The sequence below is a fragment of the Ailuropoda melanoleuca genome, chromosome 7, assembly GCF_002007445.2.
Source record: "Ailuropoda melanoleuca isolate Jingjing chromosome 7, ASM200744v2, whole genome shotgun sequence".
NCBI lineage: Eukaryota > Metazoa > Chordata > Mammalia > Carnivora > Ursidae > Ailuropoda > Ailuropoda melanoleuca.
The window spans coordinates 29,964,276-29,985,626 of record NC_048224.1 but is presented as its reverse complement, the minus strand read 5'-3'; the positions used below and the strand labels follow the sequence as shown (position 1 = coordinate 29,985,626).

Genomic DNA, 21,351 nt, shown 5'->3' with positions numbered 1-21,351 from the left:
AAATTTTAGACTTTTGCCCAAGCTCAGTGTTCTGGCACCTTTTCTATTTCCTGGTCCCTCAGAAATTACTGGTAGTGCTTTACAATCACACCTACAAGTTCCCACTAACCTTAAGAGGATGCTTTTTATCTAAGCCTAGAAACAAATTCTTTTAACGCATGGATACTTTTTTGAGGGGGAGGGAGTGAACAACTCTGCACTTCTTTTCAGTGCCCTTATAACTAGGGTGACCATGTAATTTTTTCATCCAAACCAGGACATATGAGAGTGAAAGAAAACATTAGTAATAACTGCACTCGGACAATAGATGTAAATCAAGACTGTCCCAGACAAACTGGAATGTATCATCGCCCTATTCCTACCTGGACCTGTTCTACATTTTCATGTTTGGGTATCATTCTTATCAGAGATGAAAAAGATATACTCCCAAGCAGTCACATGTCATCATTATATCACATTCTTAGTAATAAGCCTTTTTAAAAAGTCATTTTAAGAATTCTTGGTATTTCTATCAAGTCTCCACTCATTTTAGGTGTCTTCCTAACATTATTATTGTAGGTCCATGATACTTTTTCATTAATGTGCTGTTCCTTTAAACTTTGGGAAAAAATAGTAACAATTACAGTAACAGTAGCCACTTCTATTTGTACAGTTACTATGAGCCAGCCTCCACTCTAACCACTTAATTTTTTTCATCTTCATGACCACCCAGTAAAACAGGCAAGTTATCAACAGGGAAGGGGAAATTCAAGGAGGGGAAGGCTAAAGAAGTCCTGAGTTGTTGACCCTCACCCTAACCCCAATAACAGGCAGCAATCTGTGTTATGAACAATTAGCCTAGAGAGGAAAGAAAGGGAACTAATGTCCATGAAGAATTAGTAAGTGCCAAGCACTTTATTCCTTTTCATTCTTATCAACTCACTGAGAGGCTGTCTGGTGGGAAAAATACGTGAACTTGGGTATTGGAGACCTTGGTCAAAATCCTGTCACATGCCTACCTCTTAACTTCAGCTCTGCCCTTTCTAATTCCAGTCTCTGCCTGCCTAACAGCAAGTAAATTCCAGATGCTACTCTGTTCTCAGTACTAGGCCACTGGATCATAAATCCTTGGGTGCCTACGGTTCTGACCCCATCAATCCTATGGTAAGACAGAAGATGAGCCCAGATTTTCCATTTCTTCAGTGACTTAGGTCCTGTATCTTCTCTAAGTCACAACTTTTAGCTGGAAAAAGAGGTATCTTTACCTCCAAATTCTTAAATTTTCAATTCATGGCTCCCAAGTCCTGTAGGTGTTTTCCAGATTTCTTCTGTTGCATCACTCAGTCTTAGGTTAATATACAAAAGTGAATACTGAGCAAAGGTCTGAAATGTCTTAGAAGGCTTTTTCATACTTCCATACATATTCTCGAAAGATGGCACAGCACACATGCTAGGACCTCATCATTCATTACCTGGAAGTCACTCTTGGGGAGTATCATTTCTTTCCCCCCCCATCGCACCACGAATGAAAGAAGTTAATAGCTATGAAGTTATAAAATATTGCCGAATTCGCCACAAGTGAATGAAGCCAGTGAACTGCAGTGGTTAAGAAATACTGTAGAAATGGAAAACTGGACCATGAAAGTCTTGGACACTAACAGGTAAGTTTCATGACTATTTTCTCAGTGGGTTTTCAATAAGTATTTATGGAATGAATAGCAGGACAGGAAGAAAGCAGGCATTCAGTATGAAGCAAGGGATCTCACAGCGGAGAGAGAAGAAAGCACAAATCACTTCTTGCGTGTGGAAAAGCAAAGCAAATATGCCAAATATACCAAGAACTCTGGCAAAGGTGAGGTTTACTAACTTCCTTCCAAAAGGAAGGCAAAAGGAAGAATCTGAAGGTTCTAACGGTCTTCTCTGACATAAAGCAACACATCAATTCCCTTAAATAATTATTAAATTAAAAAACTGTATAACCCCTAGTCTCTATTTCCATCCTACCAGCTTCATCACGGACAAGTTTAACTCCTTGGCTTCCTCTGAGCACACTACGCTCTTTCGTGTGTTCAACCCTTTCTACACGCAATTCCTCTGCTACCTCAAAGCCCACAGCTCCGTCTTCAGTCAGCCATAACCTTCCAGATGCTGGGAAAAGTACATGAACTTGGGTATTGGAGACCTTGGTCAAATCCTGTCACGTGCCTATCTCTTGACACATGTCCCAGCAAGCCTTCCACTTCTCTTCCAGGCATCAAATCACTATCTTCTGTGAAGGCACAGATCATTCCTCTTTTAAGGTACTTACCACGTTACCATGATTGACTTGCTTTACATACGTGAATTCATTAGCTTGAATGATTTACAGGGGTAGGTTCTATAGGTCTATTATTTTTCTATGTATGGCTCTGGCACGCAACACACAAGAGGCATTCAATTCGAAGTTTGTTGAATGAATTTATTGCATGTTTCCTTATACAAGCACCACTCAACAACATTATGAATTCGGTAAGTTTTACAGAATTTGTAGAAATTCTCACCACTGGGCCTTTTCTTGTGCTGACTCTTGTTAACAATTAATGAAACCCAGGTAAACATCTTTTTAATGATTAACCATAATACAAGAAAATCTCAAGTACTTGAAAGATGTATGAATAACATGTACTCTTGAGTTGTTTTTCTCAAATATTTATTAGTCAAGTTTCTCACGGGAGCTAGACAATGATCCATTCAAGGCTGGAGTATCTGTGCTGCTGAAGAAAAATCCCCATGCTCTGGCTATCAGATGCACAGGTGACAAGACTGACATTGTTTCAGAGGTTAAGAAATTAAATGTACTTTCTTCTGGGGGGACAAAAGATTTTCCTTAAGAAACAACTTTTAGGCTGACTAGTTGTGTAAAATGTAGTATTACAGAATTTTCATCTGGACAAATGTAAACAGCTTATTACCAGTTCGTAACTTCACCACAGAAAAACCTTAAAATCATTTTTATGGAATGTCTGATTCTCAGTGGCATTGTCAGGTGGCGAGTAGTTGAGTTTGAAGAAATAAAGCTGGGGCCAGAATATGGAAAGCTGTGAATGCCAAACGGAAGGATTTGAACTTACTGAATATTCAGTGGGAGCCACTGGATATATTTCAGCAGAAAAATGGAAGAGGGCACTGATGTGAGGAATGGCTTAAAGTTGGGGAAAATGAGGTAGGGGGTGTGAGGTAACACAGTCGTTTACTAGAGTTATGACCATGAATATATTTAGAAATAGATGCAACTGGGGGCGCCTGGGTGGCACAGCGGTTAAGCGTCTGCCTTCGGCTCAGGGCGTGATCCTGGAGTTATGGGATCGAGCCCCACGTCAGGCTCCTCCGCTGTGGGCCTGCTTCTGTCTCTCCCACTCCCCCTGCTTGTGTTCCCTCTCTCTCTGGCTCTCTCTCTGTGTCAAATAAATAAATAAAATCTTTAAAAAAAAAAAAAAGAAATAGATGCAACTGACATTCAAAGTAGAACTGGCAGGACCCAGTAAGAGGCTAGATACGAAGAATGGAGCGTGTCAAGCTGCGAACCACTGAAGTTTATGGTTGGCAAATCTCTGGCTGGAATAGAAGAGGGCAACCACCACCACGGAAAAGCTCACCAAGAGAGAGACAGAGCCAAAATTAGCACTCTGATCTCCAGATCCCCCATCCAATTTTCTTTTCACTATAGCTACTGCCTGATCTGGAATTTAAGCTGGTCCGAAAGACCATAAGCCTCAGCATGCAACTTGATACGGCATAACAAAACCTCAGTTAAATTACTTTGAGGGTTTTTTTTTTCTTAGACCTTGGTATAATTCTAGCTGTTGTGCCAACTAGCTTTGATCTTGGGCAACTCATTTTTATTCAATTTATTTCTTTTGGTAAATTTGCACAGATACATTTATCTCCAAAAATAAATAATTTCTTTGGGAGTGGTGATGTGGATAATAATATTCACCTTTGCCACTGATTGTTTGTAACACCCAAGAAGTTCCTCTGTAAAACGGTGTCAAATTAGCGAATATAAATAGCAAGAACCACCTGTTAGAAACAAAATGTTAAAAACACAAACAGAACCTGAATTGTTTACATTAACTTAGGCTTCCAGGGAAGCTCTCCTACCTTTTATTAGTCCTATGACTGCTTACGAACACTGTCTAACATTCTTAAGTACCTGAGAGCCAAAGCCACATTGTACTTTAATACAAGAGAAGAACACGTCCATTTCACAGGAGAACCTTTTCCCCAGGCTTTTCATCATCCTTCCTCCCAGATTTTATGTGGCAGCAATGAAGGGCAAAGGAGACCCTGAGAAACACCTTTCAGTTTTAAGTGAACATAAAGCATGGCTTGGTTTGGCTTCTGTTCTTCACTGCTGAGAAATGCTGTACATTACATACTTACATTTCAGGTTTCCTCACCTTCCTGGGATTGATATCACCAGTATTCGGGTCCTTACTCCTGTGCAAACTACTTACGACACTTACAGGCAGCCCACAGAGGAAGGTTTTTGGACTTGCAGGATCCTCCCTTTACAGCATTCGGCTTCACTATGAAAGTTCTCGCTCCAGGAACTCTGGCCAGCGTACCCCCTTTCTGGGCACCTCAGGTTACTGGCTCCAGCATAGGTGGGTGGGAGAGCTAAGCCAGGAGAAGAAAAGCAAAACCGAGAATGGAAAAGAGGGGAGGTCACAAGGACAAGGGAGTGTAACCTGTGACTAATCAACACTGAGATGGCTCTTCTATGCGGTTTGCGAAATGTCTTTGGAGGCAATTCCGAAAGTTTAAAAAATGTTCTAAGTAATACTAGCGTCACTACAGTAAGTACGTGGCTTCCCACGAGTACCATTTTAAAAGACAGTAATCATTTCATTCTATGAGTTATGATAGATTTTTTAAAACAGTAGATTTTTAATATAAAAAAGCACTGCTGAAGAGATGGCTATAACCCATGGAATACAAAGGAATTTGTAGGATGTGTAGGTGGGATGGAAACATTTTTAATTTTACAGTCTAAGGACAATTCAGCACTAGGTACTTCTGCACCAGCCGCTATTAAAAACTTTGGGGCTGCAGGACACTTTGGGACAAAAGATTTAAAAAAAAAAAAAGCTGCAAACAAATGGCACATGTAACTTCACTGCAAGCCTGCCTTATAGAACATACCAGTGTCGGGGTGAAGCCGGACGAATGGCCTACCTCGATTTTATATACAGAAGTAGCAGAGTATGAGAGTAACAGAGATTTTTATAGTCCAAGAGACCTAGTTAACACCCACCTTGTTTCAACCTTTTACAGCTGAATAACCCTCTGTAAGTCACTTAACTTCTCTGAGACTCAGTTTCCTTACCTGTGAAATGCCTACTGAAGTGCCTGGAAAACAGAAGATATGCAATAAACATCAGTTCCTCCACAGGGTGTTTTCTTCTTTTAAACAAACTAAGGGTCACAACCTATTGGTAGATTATGAAATCAATTTGGTAGGTTGCAACCAGCAATATTTTAAAAACTGAAATAAAAAACATCAGAGTACACTACACATAATGGTATTCTCCATTATACATATGCTGAGTTTTGATATAAACGCATTTTTTACTGTGGGTTACAACTACAGTTTCAAAGTCTCTGCTCTACAGAGAAATTCTCAGATTATTATATCAAAAAGTCTTTAGAAAAACAAAAAAGGTCTTTAGGAAGCACTGCCTTTATTCAAATAACCTCTGTATTCCACCCCCCCAACATTCTATACTTTCCACCCCGTGATTTAATTTTATAACTGGAAGTTTGTACCTCTGTAAATTTTAAGAACTTGATCAAAGTGACCCTTACCTTCTAACTTGAATCTAGTAAAAGTAAGACATGAATCACAAAGAAGATGAATTTAATCTGATACCCTAGGGCATTAATTCAGTTTAAGATTGGTTTCTGTGTTATATTAACTAATTCATACCTCTAAACACTTTGTAGTTTTAGGTATATCATTTATAGTTGATTAAACACTTCTACAAATTTCTACAAAAAGTTATCAGATTCTACTATGGGGAAATTAGATACAATTTCTAAATGATTTTAAATTATAAAACTTTTTAAAAGGACTGCAATTTGCCTGAGCGTGAAGACTGCTGGAATAACATCCAATCCTGATGAGTGGTCAAAATCAAAGGCCTATATGAGCACATACAGTGGTGTCCCAAACTGCTGATGAAAAATGAGAGGTCCTCACACGAAACGTAAACTTCAGTTACAGGCCTTCTCTCCCCTCCAGTTCCCAGTGTAAAACTAGCGTGACAGGATAGTGAGTCCTAGTGCCATTAAGATGGTGGGCTAAGGGTAGGGGGGTTCTGGGTGGCAGAGTGGGTTAAGAGTCCAACTCTTGGTTTTGGCTCAGGTCGTGATCTCAGGGTCGTGGAATCAAGCCCCGCATCGGGCTCCACGTGCTCAGTGTGAAGTCTGCTTGAGACTCTCACCCTCTCCCTCTGCCCCTCCCGCTTACGCTTTTTCTCTCTAAAATAAATAAATCAACCTTAAAAAAAAAAAAAGATGGTGGGCTAAAAAGCATAGCCAATTGTGGGCTGGTGGAGTGGGAATGATACAGGACAATGAAGACTGGGCCATGTTGAAGGGGAGAATACTTAGAAATTACAGAATTCAGTGATACAGCTGAGTCTTGATGTAACTAGACCTTAAATTTAGAATTTTAGCTCCAGGCCAGACTGGCCATTGTTAGAGTTACCTATGGGACTGACGTTGAGCAATCTTGTTTTAAATAAGCAACCTGGATGAGTCTGATCCTCATTCTGGTCTGAAAACCTTGTGTTAAAGGGACAGCAAAGATCAGAAAATATTTTAAAAGGTGGGTTCCAAACTAATTATCCTAACCTTACAGGTATCCAATATCAAATACTGCATCAGAATCTGACACTTCTTCAAAGCACCTGCTTCCTGGCATTATACTGAAGATACAAGTCAGCACACAGCAATACTTGATATTTTCCAGTTATTTAATGCCAGTAAGAAATGGTGCTTTCTCTTCATTAGAATTCATTCGTGAGAGTCAAAAAAGTGTGAGAGAGAAAGGTCTGCCTATATTAGACAAGTAAAAGTCGCAAGCAAACAACAAAAATTATTAAGAGTAAACTCAATAAGGGAGAAGTGATAAACCAGCCATTCAACCACCTGAAGAATCTGGCTCCTGAGCTCACACATTTTGTGGTACAGGTGCCCATTCCTCTGCTCTCAGAAAACAGTAAAGATTAAGGCAAAAGGTGGCTCCTTCCTACTTCAAATGAATTGGGGATATAGGATGAGGCTACCTGTGATTTTCAATTCTTTTTTCACAAAATTAAAACCTTTTTGCTACTTGAGATAGACGCTGGGGTGGGCTGGGCCATGCTTGCTGTCAGTGTGAAGTGTTGGGCTTAGCACCACAAATCTTTCATCAGGATCAGTCTTGGCACCAGGCTTTGTCTATCATCTTGAATGTGAGAAAAGACAAGAACGCCATTCTTGGGAAGAAATAACAGCTGTGAAAAGTAAAGTAAAGCATGAGACAGCAAAGCCTGGAGAAAAGGATGGTAGTAACAGAAGTGAGGTAGAAAGCTAGTTCTTAGCTCCCCAAAGGGCTAGCTGAAAAGACTTAGGGTCAGAGACTCCCTGTAAGGCTGGTACGTCAGTCTCTTGAAATTGATGCCCCAAGAAATGATCTGGTGTCCCTCTGCCCTCTGCTTATTTTTTACCTCAAACTCTAACAATGTTGAATATGTTCGGAGATTTCTCTTCCTTTCTCTCTGTAACCTAGAGGTTATAAGAAAGGATAAACATAGATGGGAGACAATACAAGAAAGCAGATTATGAGAAAAGTCCTCATTACACATGGGTAGAATTCACCCCACAAAGTCAAAGAACTTTTCAGAATTACAAGGGAGGGAAGGCAGAGGGCACTAGGTCTTTGAGGTGTTAAGAGACAGGCTCACAGACCAAGCTTAGTGACTGGCTTAATAGTCTCCTATCACTTGAGAAGCCAGTGTCACAAATTAAGCTATCTCAAAGAGAAGTTGCACCTCTCTTTCCATTTTCTTACACTATTAGTATCCTTCACCAGAAAATACAGGTGGACCAAACTGTACTAGGGTCCACCAAATGGACTCCATTATGTAATTCTCCTGTGCCCCTCACTAGATCCTGATTTCCTTATCTGGTAAGAAAGGCTCCTGAACTCCCCATTCTTTTTTGTTGTTAGCAGGCCTACATAACCTCCTACATTTAGGAGATAGATAAGCATATTTATAACACACTTAGCCTTAGGGTCTCTAAGTCAGGGTTATGGAATAGACTAATCTTCCATAACCCATCATGTCCATACATCTCGAGTCTTTATCAAAGTTATAAATTCATTTTTCACATTTCCAGGCAGAAAATCTGCTCCTTGGCAGTCTTTAAACTTTACCTGACAACATTACACACCCTCAGCCCAGGCTCCTCAATGTCTAACATCTCCATTCACACTCCAGCAAACAACAAAATATATCCATTTATCACAGTTCAATCCCATTTTGGCATCTACAACCACTATCTTGATATGATCATGTTCCAAAAGCCGACTGAGTGTCCAACAGCAGCAAAGGTCCTCATTAGGATAAACACATTGGCGCCAATAATACTGAAGTTTGGTTTCTAACTGCATTTTTTGTCAGTTTGGCTGGGAAGATCTGGACAGCTGGAAGCGAGCTTCTCCATCATTTTCTGTTTCTTTCTTTGTATCAGTTTTCCACCTGTGAAGCCCAACACCCCACCACCAAGTGCAGCTGCAATTCCTGCCACTTTGAAGCCTGCAAGGAGGCCAATCGGACCCCCCACCACTCCTCCGATGAGTGCACCTGCCACAGGCAGAGCTGCCAGCTTGTATTTTGCAGCCTGTAAAAAATAAATAAATAAATAAAAATTCAATTTAGAAATTGAGTTGAGAATATCTGCCTGTGGTGATGTGCATTTTCCTCTCATTACTCCTGGCAATGCCTCTTTAACTCTTGGTACATAATTAACCGTAGAGATGGAGGAGTGGGGGGCAGTATTCCACAGGTGTTACAATTGCTCCTGATCTCAGAACTTGGAGAAATGAGCTACAAGAAGTGGACTACTACAGATTGATTTTGCTTGCAAAACAATCAATCCACTAACTATCTAGCAAGCTTATTTAAACGGTTTCAGCTGCTATAGATATCCCCAAAGCTTTTATGTTGCATAGAGATTATCCTGTGCTCTATACCTGGGGTTAAAAGCAATATTCTATGGAAAATAGATGGTCCCACTCCACATGTACTGTCACGTCTCTACACTCTTGCCCCTCCTGGATTCTGGCAACACCCTCTCTTCACTCCCTGAGCCTCTGCAAATATTCCCTTATAATACCAAAATACCTTATCGTGAGTGGGGCTTTGGTTTATTCCCTAAAAAATTTCTCTCTTGACAGAATGAATCTAAGAGTAGAATATTACAACAGTCATTGATTTCTTGCACTACCTACGTGTCATTTGTTCCTTATTTCCTTAATTGCTGGTTCCCTCCACATTAAAGAGAGCAGATCAATTGGGTTAATACTAGAGATTCCTGGGAGCCAGAGTACCATTGATTTGTCAGCAGGAGCAGAATCTTACCTTCCCCAAGTTTTTGGTTCCCTCTTCAACATTCACAGCAGCTCTGTTGACATGGTCTTCAATGCTGTCAATCTTCTCCTGCTGAGACTAGATGCAAAGGAATTATGAGTGAGCGTTCCTGCTGGGGAGCAGCAGTCAGCCAATACACACTATTTTAATTCCTGTAATCAGGATCCGTGTACTGCAGCCTTGCAGTCTGAATAGTGGTTCATTAATAGCGTCTGATAAACTATGTCGAAAGTACAAATTCACTTGTATAAAAAAATGAGGGTGACTTAATTATTAGATAATAAAAGGGTGGCACCTTTTATGAAAAAGGATCTCACACTAAAATTCATTCAAACATACAAACATATTATTCTCCAAATGAATCCACTTCGTAAGAGAAGAAAAATCCAAATAAGCATTTACATGTCGTGTTGAGGCTGATGATAAAAAACAAAAACAGAATCAAACAAAAAACCTCTTTAACTCATCTTCCTTGAAGATTCGAAGATTTAAAACAGGTAAATTTGCCTTAGGGGTAAAATGGCCTTGGAGCCAATAAATACAAATGATTACATTTTAAAAATGAGAATATGATTTGATCTATCGTGAAAACTTTTCACTTGTGATATGCAGTAAGGAGCAGTAAATGAATTTACTGTTCTGAGTCTCACACCTGTACATTTTAATACATTTTAAAATCTGACAAGTTAACATGCTTCAGATCGAAGATATTAATAAAGCATTCTACAAAAAATGGCAACATCTGCGCTGACACAACAGAACTTGTGACTCATGGAACCTCTGCATAGAAGGAATGACTTTTCCCCACTACATTTCTCACAAGTGGTTACTGAACCTCAGCTCAAACACCTCCAGTGATGAGAACTCATTACCTGCCACAGGAACATATTCCCATTTTAAATAAAATTTAGACAGAATTTATATACAATAACATGCACCCATTTTAAGGGTATTGAATGATGAATTCTGACAAATGTATAAAACCATCACATCAGTACATAGACTAGGGTTTTGTTTGTTTGTTTGTTTTTAAAGATTCATTTATTCATTTTAGAGAGAGTGCGAGAGAGCGAAAGAGAGAGTGCATGTGCAGGCAGTGGGGAGGGGTAGAGGGAGTGGGAGGGAGAGAGTCTTAAGCAGACTCCATGCTGAGCGCAGAGCCCAAGGCGGGGCTCGATTCTATGATCCTGAGATCATGACCTGAGCCAAAACCAAGAGTTGGATGCTTAACCGACTGAGCCACACAGGCACCCCTAAGTTTTTCTTTTTTATTTAATTCACAGAAGAAAGAAGAGAATCCCTCTTTCACCCCAAATCCCACTTCTACAAAGACTGTGAAATAATTCAACTTTAATCCTGACGCATTTGACTGCCCTCTTAACTTACAATGAATCGGATATAACACTCTTCTAACTCCAACCATCATACAAGAACATGAAACACAACACGGCTGATTTCTTTCCCACAGTTGCTTCCTATCAGCATTATTGACATTCCTTCCCTTCTCATACACCAAGTATGTACCTTTTCACTGGCAGACCTTTCATGGGTATCCCTTCATTCCTGTATCTGCCACTGCTATTCCTGACATCTCTAACACAAGCCCTAAAAAAGTCCTTTATCAGGTTCCCTTTTAGCATTTCTGTCAGAGACAAGTACAACAGTGATTCTCACATGTGGGTGTGCACCAGAATCACCCAGAGGACTTATTAAAGCACACTGCTGGGTCCCAGCCCCAGAGTTTCTGATTCCGTAGGCTTCAGGTGAAGCCTGAGAATCTGCATGTCTTATGAGTTCCCAGGGGATGCTGCAAGTCCATGATTCTCACACTTAAAAACCACTAATATATGTACACAATTGGATTAAGGGCACAACCTTCTTGGCTGGATGTCCTGTGTTCAAATCCCAGCACTGTGTGCCCTTGGACAAATCACTCAAGCTCTCAAGCTCTCCAGGTGTTGATATTCTCATCTCTCAAGTGAGGATAATTATATACCGCATATACCTCATAGAGCTGAAGTGAGGGTAAACTGAGGCAGGGTCTGGAGAGTGTGAGAACAACAGAAAGTCATCCTGATCTTCTATAGAAACCATAACTCCCGTTTTTCTTTTCTAAAAAGTATATTAAACTTTTTCCTATGAGGCTTGAAAACTCTTGGGCATTAAAACATTAGATCTCTTCTAGCCATTCATTCATTCAGTTTTCATTTTCCTCAGACAATAAACTTTTTTAATGTTAGCTTTCTTCTTCCAACCCATAGAAGCATTAAGTGCCAACACTAGTAACATCCAACCTGTTGGGATTTCTGACACTGAATTTCTATCATTGTTTCTATTTGGGACACCCCTAACACTTTCCATTCTTGCCTGGAAGTCTTCGCTAGCAGATAAATCACAGGTGTGATCACCAGCCTTCACATCTCAATGAGCAGAGGGGTAGAGGGAAAATAGCCAATACATCTCCTTTCTCTCAGGCCCCAAATAATTTTCCTATACCTTCCAACCCCCCCTTTTTGCTTCTGATTTGCTTATGTTTGCTTTCATCTGCCTGGGCCTCCCACACCTGACAATCTTCAAACTCCCTTCTTGACATTTTATACTTTGGCCCCTCATATATGTTCTCAGCATCCCTTTAACAAGGAGTTAAGCCATATATGAAAGACACAGGTGTTTCTCTAAAGTAATATAAAGACTCTTCCCTTTGTAAAGGAAAAGAATTCTCAAAGACTCTAAGAATATGTCTATGGATTTCATCTTAAAAAACAGTGAATTAAGTCTCCTTATCTTCCTGAAAAAATAACTGAATCTTAATAAGTAGTTGTAGGAGCATCTAAGATTCTGGAAAAAAAATGTGATTAAGTTAATGTTATCACATAGAATGCAATTTGGGCATCTGAAGTCAAAACTAATGAACTGTTTTTCCCTTGAATTCTTGATGTGGACACTTGTATACCCAGCATCCTCTGTATCAAGCAACAGTAATACTTTCAACAACTCCATCCCCAAATCTATTTACATCAATAAAAATACTCTCCCTTGGAGAGTCTTGCTAGTAGTTGTATAGTTTTATTAATGTGCTAAAAGCTATGGGTTTCTTTAAGAAGCTATTTCCAAAACTGTGGTTATTCTCCTTTATTCCTGACTCTCAATTACAGCCATTTTTCAAGGCTAGCGCTAGTCTTGGCCAATCCAGGAAACCCTGAGCTACCCTAGTTCTGAAGTCCAAAAGTATGTAATCTGTAATTCTTAATCATAGGCCAAAAATAATACACATAGAGAAGCCAAGAAACATACAAACACTATTATATAGAGTCCAGGATTATATTGGCCCAGAGTAGGCAATAAACAGTGTAGGTAAGTAGGATGCTGAAATCACGGGATTCAGCAATAGGAGAGGGGACTGTAGGGACTATAGTACTAAAATGTCTAAAAGTAACAGTGGTAGAACTCTAAGCAAGGAGCCAAAGAAGTACTTCCATAAGGGAGGGACAAAGGCAGGAATGCTGTTGGGGGTCAGTGGAAGGAAAGGGATGGGAAGTAACAGACGTTATTTAGTCCTCTCATCAGTTTTACAAAGCTCATTGTTGTCAAACAACATCCTTAAGGTCAGGTGGGTAATAAACCCAATTGAACTGATCTAATCCATCACAAACCAGTTTTTATGCATAGGGAATTAGGTAGAAGGTAGAGACAAAATTGGACCAGCAGCAAGGATGACATGCCACTGAGTGACAGGCCCAGAGTTCTTTAAATTTCCCTTGACAAGAAATAGGGCTAGTTCCTAGTTACAGGAAGAGAAGAGGGCACTTGAGCAATAAAGGCTGAAGAAAACTGAAGCACGGTGCTTAGATGTTAATTTATTACTGGACCACACCTAGATCTCTCAATGGCTTTGTAGGTTCATTTTTCATTATGGTAAAAAATACATAATATAAAATTTACAATTTTAACCATTTTTAGTGTGAAATTTAGTGGCATTAAGTACACTCACAATGTTATGCAATTATCCAGACTACACTATAGGTTGTCTTGGTTTTTTTTTTTTTTTAACTGTTCTCTATTCTTCACTGAGCTTACTCAGCACAGTCCTATGCACATAGAAAGTGCTCCAAAAATACATGGTTAATTTGTCTAGATACTATCATGTCCATGTGATGATAATGAGAGGATGTGGTTACTTTGCTTATGTTCCCAAGTCATTTGGTACCTAAATGGACCTTCTGTGAGTCTTGACCATGTGGTCATGAGAACTCAATCACCCTGGGAATAGTAATCAGTGGTTCTCCTTTGAGCTTTTGCCTAATGCATTCTGTTCCATGTCCTCACACAGATCATTATAAATAGGACATTTGTATAGAACTATGGCTATAGCCAAAGTCTTCCTACACAAATCTTCCTTAGATTAGGGGTTAGGAGCTGCTTACGTAATCTAATCGGATATATAATTATTAAATGGCCACAAGCCCTCAATTTTCCTTTCATGTGCCTATCCCTCTGGAAGGAAAATGTATTTGTCTGGAATGAGAAGAACTTTGTACATGTTTAGTTTCTTTCTTTTTTTTTTTTTTAAGATTTATTTATTCGACAGAGATAGAGACAGCCAGCGAGAAAGGGAACACAAGCAGGGGGAGTGGGAGAGGAAGAAGCAGGCTCATAGCAGAGGAGCCTGATGTGGGGCTCGATCCCATAACGCCGGGATCACGCCCTGAGCCGAAGGCAAACGCTTAACCGCTGTGCCACCCAGGCGCCCCAGTTTAGTTTGTTTCTTAAATCAACTTTATTGAGGTATAATTTACATATATTATAACTCACACTTTTTAATGTGTAGGTATCAATGACTTTTGACAAATGTATATATTTGTATATACCATACATATACAGATTTTACAAACTACATTAGATCAGGGAATTAGAATAATTGAATAAATCTTGATTCTGAAACAACAAATATTTGGGGATTCTTGTTATCATTCCCTTCTATATGCAAGTATATGGATAGATTATACAGATACTTAATCCAGAAACTTCAAGCATTTTGCTTCTTCTGATTTAGAAGCATCGAAAAAGGAAAATGCTTTAAACAATTTACTGATGTTCAATTTTAGGTATTAGATTTCAAGAAAAAAATACAAAAACTAGAAAACAAGCAGATGAAGGGACTGAAAAGCCTAGAATCATATTCCAGAAGAAACATATTAGAGAATTGAGAGTTCTTAAAAGAAAAAAATATGATGAGGTTGGATAGGGTGAGGAAGGATAATGTTGGTCTCAAAAAGGTGAAAAATTTTATATGGAAAAACGACAAAACTTGCTCAGTATATGGCTCCAAGAGGACAAAAAGGAAGTTATTACAGGGCAGAGTTTATATAAGGAAGAACTTCTAAGAGGTTGAGTTTCCAAATGGAATGGCTGAAGTGTAAGGTATCCCTGCACTGTAATTGTTCAAAAAGAGGCGAAAAACCATTTATATGAGAAGCTGGCGCAAGAACAGAAGAATTAGATTAGCTGGCCTAAGTCCTGTCCAATTCGAGTTCTGAGATTGTGTAATCCAGGGACTTCTTATACTTGAAAGCCAGATGTCAGGAAACCATAATTCAAAGATGTAAAACCCCCAGATCATGGTTTGATCAAGAACGAAGAACTAAACCAAGACAGAAGCATGAGCACAGGTTTGATCTTGTCTGTGCATACAGATACACACACATACATCCAACCTTCCTATACTTCCTGGGAAGGAAACATAAGAATAATTTAGAAAAATAATGACAAAAACCTATTCTGTCTTTCCCACCAAATCTACTTTATGTTCCCTCATCTATGTTACCAATATCACCGGTTATGCAATTATGCAGAATAAAGCCTTAATGTTTGACTCTTCCATCTTCCTCCAATTTCTACTAAGTCTACCCCAGAAATACCTCTCAGCTGTCCTTTATACTTTATATTGCCTTTATACTTATCTTGCCATTGCTCTTGGTGACACTCTTGGTATTGATTCCTAACTAGTCATCCTGCCTATTATCTCTCCCTTCCCAGAGCCATTATTCACACTGCTAATGGTAATCTTTCTCAACTCTAACCTGCTCAAATTCTTTGGCTACAATTAAAGTTCAAATTCTTTGATATGGCCCTCAATGCCATCTCAATCAGGCCCTCACACTCCTTGCTTTGCTTGCCCATAGTGTCTCATGCTTTGGTTATACTGCAATACTTACCATTCTTGAAAGACCATACACTTCTCTACTCCATGTCTTAGTTCAGCTGTTTTCAAATGCACCCTTCCCACTCCCATCTGTGGACATTTTATTCAATTTTCAAGGCCCAAGCAAATGCTTCCTATCTCAGGAAGCTATCCTTAACGCTTCCACATCGCAACCCCTGCCCCCTTCCCTTGGAATAAATGCTTCTGCTACAGCTGATAATATTTCCCTTCATACCTCACTCTTGCATTAATAATCATGCTTGAAATTTCAGTTTTTGGGGTCCAAGCTTATCTCCACCCACTATAAATCCTTAAAGGCAGAGAATAGGCCTCATTTATTTCTATAGCTAACTTTGTCAGACCCCCTGGTGCCAAGGTTCTAACACAGTACCTTTTATATGACAAATGCTTGATAAATGTTTATTAAATTAATCTGGAGGTTGAGGACTATTAGACTTCTATCCATGGCTCAATACCAGTCTTAAAAATTGTAACTTCTATTAAACTACTAAAAAGTGTAGGAATTAATAAAAACTCCTTATCCTATTAATCTAATATCTCTGAGACAAAAACAATTATAATACTTACATTCACTAGGAGAGAGAAATCAGTGACCAGTTGGCTAAGTTCAATTAAGTCCTTAAAAAGAGAGAGAAGAAAAGGAAGTTACTTACTTTTATGCCTCACAGCTACCAAAATGAAAATAATCTTTAACATACCGCTTCTAAGGTTTCCCATGATTCTGCAGCATTTTGATCTCGAGGAATTTCAGGCAATGCATATACCTGAGTCATATTCTGAGGGTCAGCTTCAGCCTCAGCAGTGTGAAATGTTCCTGGATGAACACAGCCTCATGTTTAGGGTTTATGTGCTTTGTTAGGAAGCAGATAGCATAATCAATTTTGTAACACAATTCCCATGTAAAATGCTAACTAACTGAATTCAGGCTAAAAGTAAATTGATTATTCTATAAAAATAGATATATCTATAGGCAGATTGTTCCCAGGTTAACAAATATTTTTTTCTTTAATTCTACAAAGTCATCTCAAAGAAATGGCTACAAATGCCATCTACCCAATCTGAATAAAGAGAGCTCAATGTGGAAGAAGGGAAACTATTCTATTTGGCCAACATTCCACGTAGAGATACCCACTAGAAATAGGTTTCATACTTTCAGTGTAAATCATTAACCTTTTCTTTGGGGATTTTAGTAATAAATGTCAGATCCATAAAGTGTTAAGAGTAGGAAAGTGATGTGTTTTTTGCAATGAAAATCAGCCATTTGGGGTAACAAATCTGTCACCAAATGAACACCTCTTACCCTGTGGATCTGTTTACACATATTGTCATCCTTCTTCTAAAAGTCATTTTTCTAGCCCATGTCTCCACTGCTTCCATTTCTTTTCTGAGTTTTAAAAAGTCATCAACCCACTAAGGCCTTCCTCAGTAAAACTGCTATGATGACGAATTAATTTACACTCCAAACTCCACCTTCAAGTCTTAATTTCCTTGTATTGGTTTTACCAACCATTCATTCATTAAACTGATATTGATCGAATGCCTATGAAATGCCAATCAGTGTACTCAGGTACTACAGACACAACGGTAAATCATAAAAACAGCTCCAGGGAGTCAACACAGTACAGTGGTTAAGAGCATGGGCCTAGTCAGAAAGATCTGGGTTAGAATCCTGGTTCGGCTAATTACTAGCTCTTTGACTCATTTTATTCATTTTTAAAATAAGGTGAAAAGGGCACCTGGCTGGCTCAGTTGGAGGAGCATGTGACCCTTGATCTTGGAGTTGTGAGTTCGAGCCCCACAATGGTTGTAGAGAATACTTAATTGAATAAATAAAAACTTAAAAGAAATAAGAATAAAATAGGGTGATACGTATTTATTTTGCACTGTGCCTGGCTTAAATATTGAGTATGAGTGGCTTAATAGTTACTACTACAATAAATAGCCATTGCTACCGCTGCTACTATTAGTGGAACTTACCATATTATGTACAGTACACTATAGTAACAGGGAAGTTCAGTATAGCCTGATAAGAACTATGATATGAGTAAATGTGGAAGGCTATGTGAGTACAGAAGAGAGGTACTTAACCTATACTTACAGAGGGGAGAGTAGTTGGAGGTTTTGAAGCAGAAGACTGAGGATGAACAGAAATTACAGAGGTGAGCTGGGGCAAAGGTGGAGGAAAAGCAGAGAGTATTCAGGTCAGGGAGAAATATATGTGCATAGGTTTGGGAACGGAAGAAAGTTCAACTTAAATACAGACTATGAAAGAGAAAAGCAAAGGTTGAGCTTTCCCGGAAATCTAAGGTGACATTATTCATGGCATCGTAAACTATGCTAAAGAATTTTGTTTTTCTCGTAAGATCAATATGGAACTATTAAAAGGAGTTGGAAACTACTGGGAAGCTGGAGGGTGCCATAATCAGATTTCAGATTTAGAAAGGGAACCATAGCTGTAGTGTGAAGAACAGATTAAGCATAACGTTGACAGGTAAAAAAAAAATAAAAATAAAAAAAATTAGAGTGAAAAGCGAGGCTTTGCAATATGTCCAGTGCAAAATGATGATAGTCTGCTCTAGGACAGTGGCAGTGGAAATGGAAAGAAGATATCTGAAGGTCTAATCCCTTTTGTCCCCCTTACTTCAAGCTCAAATTACCTACCAATTTAATATTATCTGATACCCGTTATGTATTGTGTTGGGTACCAAGGAGAAAAAATGAGTAATACAAAGGAGATGTTCTCAAGGAATTTATATTCTAGAAGAGTCAGACATACATAGAGACAATCCTAAAATAGTGAGAGAGTGCAATGTATTCAGATAAACAGATACAAACAATATTTTGTGGGCGTTCCAAGCTTGGGAAGGTATTTGACCCACCTTGGTGTGGTGTGCAGTTTATGAAGGCAGCTTCCTCAAAAAGGTGATCTTATGAGACAAAGAAAATAGGAATATAAATTCTACAGAGAGAGGCCAGCATAAAAAAGGCCCTCAAAGAAGAAAAGATAAAGCTTAACATACAATCAGCAGGTTGGTCTTGCCACAGGATGAAGTAAAAGACGGAGTTACAAACACAGACACTACACAGATGGCTAGGAGGGGCCTTACTGTAGACCAGTTAAAGACTTTGGACTTTATCTGGCAGACAGTGGAGAGCTACTGAAGTGTTACATGCAAGGACATGACATAATGACCTGTGACACCTGATCTACTCCTAAAAGTCGTAACTCTAAGTTCGTCTTCTCAATTCTTTTTCATCCTAGCCTATTTTATAAAACTGCATTGCTACTTTACTTCTGAAATTTATGAATGTTTTTACCTCTGGAGGAAAAGAATCTGTTTGAATTGTTTAGGAAGGGCATAGTCAGTTGACTAAAAAATATCTTGTAGGCTTATCAGAATTGACAGTGTTCTTTTAATTTTGAATTCTAACTTATCTGAATACATTTCGTTATCTTAAAGGAAGAGCAAAAACACCAGATAAAGTTTTACATTACAACATTATGGCAAGAATCCAATATTTTAAAAGCTCTCTGATTTTTACAAATGTTTAAAAGAGTTACTTACCCTATGTCCTAATTTATCACATAAAGACACTTTCATTTTCACATCAATCAAGATAAATGAATTATTCTAAGACCGCTCTTCCACTTAATATTTCTATTGTAATAAGAACTCCAACTTCTTTAATCAGATGATGAATAATGATAACTTTGTTATCATTAACAGACCAAATGTAAAGCAGAACTTTATAATTACAACATCCACTCTAAGGATTTTTATAAGCCATAGCCTTTATACTATAATAGAGGATTTAAATGAAGTATGCCAGGGTATATAACAAAAAGAGGGGAGATTGTCATACATAAATTCTTTATCTAAAAAATGAAGGGGTGGGAAATGTTTGGCATTTTAAGCAAACATAAAAGATTTCCCCGGGTAAAAAATAAGAAGTGTTTAAGTCATTTACGTCTCACTTGAAACCAAACTGCGTATGCATCTTAGTTCAAATGGGGTCTTAGAACAAAGAAATCTGTTCTATTCCATGGAAAATCCTGCTGTAAACTTACAACTCTGAACATCACTAATCAATTTGAGGCATAACTAACAATTAAGAAAGAAACCCTTTAATTTCTACAACGTCCATAATTCATTTATTCCAGCTTATATTAGAAATCACTACCTCAGTGAATATCCATTGACTTTGAACTTTTGGAAATTGCTACAGACATGACAAGGAAAAACACGGAGACACATTATAGCCGCAGGAAAGAAGGATGAAGAACTCACCCTGTGCACAGAAGTCAAATTGCTATTGTTTTACATGATGAAATCATCTAAGACATTTCCATCCACATGCAAACAACTACAAGTGTAAAGGGCATGAAGAATACATGTATCACTTCCCACTGTTTTTCAAACTCCAGTTTTAAAATCTTATTATTGACTACAAACTCAAATAGAAATGAAGATATTTTTAGTTGAAGTTAATTACACAGATATAAGAATTTTCCCTTCTCTCCATATATCCGAACATTCTTTGTCTTTCTCTCCCTATTTCATTAAAGGCAATGATTCTACTAAGAATAAAAACACAACATGTAAGAAATTTCCACTAAATTGTAATATGTTAGGAAAAGTTTCATTATAAGCCTAAATTAATTCAAAGGCATTTCCTGAATTTTTCATACTCTGACAGCTTATAAATAGTGAAATTAATCTATTGATCACCTATATCAACCTATCTATCAAAATAAAATGATTTCTAAGTCATGGCTTAACTTAGCTGCAAAGGAGGATTTTTAAGAAAATTAAAACCAACAGAAAACATATCTTCTGAATAATACACAAAACTATCCACATGCTTCATAAAACTGTTCACTACATGTATATATACCTGTGATAAAATCTGATATTTCATCAAATTCAATATACGGTCTTAAGTTCCCAGCAGTTTTAAGATTGGATGCTTTTCTTTTGTGAATATTTGTTTAAAATGTAATAAGATTCTGTTCCTATTGCACTGGTGAACTCTATGTGCTGGATGGGGAGTAAGAAAGACAAAGATGGAGACAAGCACTGACTCACTCTATATGACTTGATACACCTTTCTAAATACAAATCAAATTTGTAGGTTCATCACTTCTCTTGGTGGGAAGCAATATGCTAAAAATGAAACTAGACACACAAGTGAGACAGAAGGGAGTTTCTCAGATCAAGCAAGATTGGCAGAGAAGATTTGCTTTAGGAACTCTCAGATTCTGGACAAAAGAAGCAGCAAAATCATCACAGCTTCCCCCTAAACTTAATAAGCTTCTTTTACTCTCCAGAGAACATAAAACATCCTATTCTACTTGTTATTTCTATCTGTAAATGAAAAACTATTTTTGTATTTTGATCTCACTCATGGAAATGTGGCAACATTGCTCCTGAATCTCTGCTGATATTTCCAACCAATTTATTTAGAATC

At 38.3% G+C, this 21,351-nt stretch overlaps 1 protein-coding gene across 2 annotated transcripts in view; it reads right to left on the bottom strand.

The window, feature by feature from the left end:
• Positions 1–4,079: 4,079 nt before the first annotated feature.
• Positions 4,080–21,351, bottom strand: part of STX17 (syntaxin 17) — a 55,852-nt gene continuing 38,580 nt past the window's right edge. For both annotated transcript variants that reach the window (XM_002914925.4, XM_011219324.3), the window contains exons 5-8: positions 16,581–16,696; positions 16,450–16,500; positions 9,651–9,737; positions 4,080–8,910 (exon numbers count right to left, since the gene is read on the bottom strand). In XM_002914925.4, the coding sequence (XP_002914971.1) occupies positions 8,671–8,910; positions 9,651–9,737; positions 16,450–16,500; positions 16,581–16,696 (494 nt within the window). In that variant the 3' untranslated portion in view covers positions 4,080–8,670. The remainder of the gene's footprint in view (positions 8,911–9,650; positions 9,738–16,449; positions 16,501–16,580; positions 16,697–21,351) is intronic.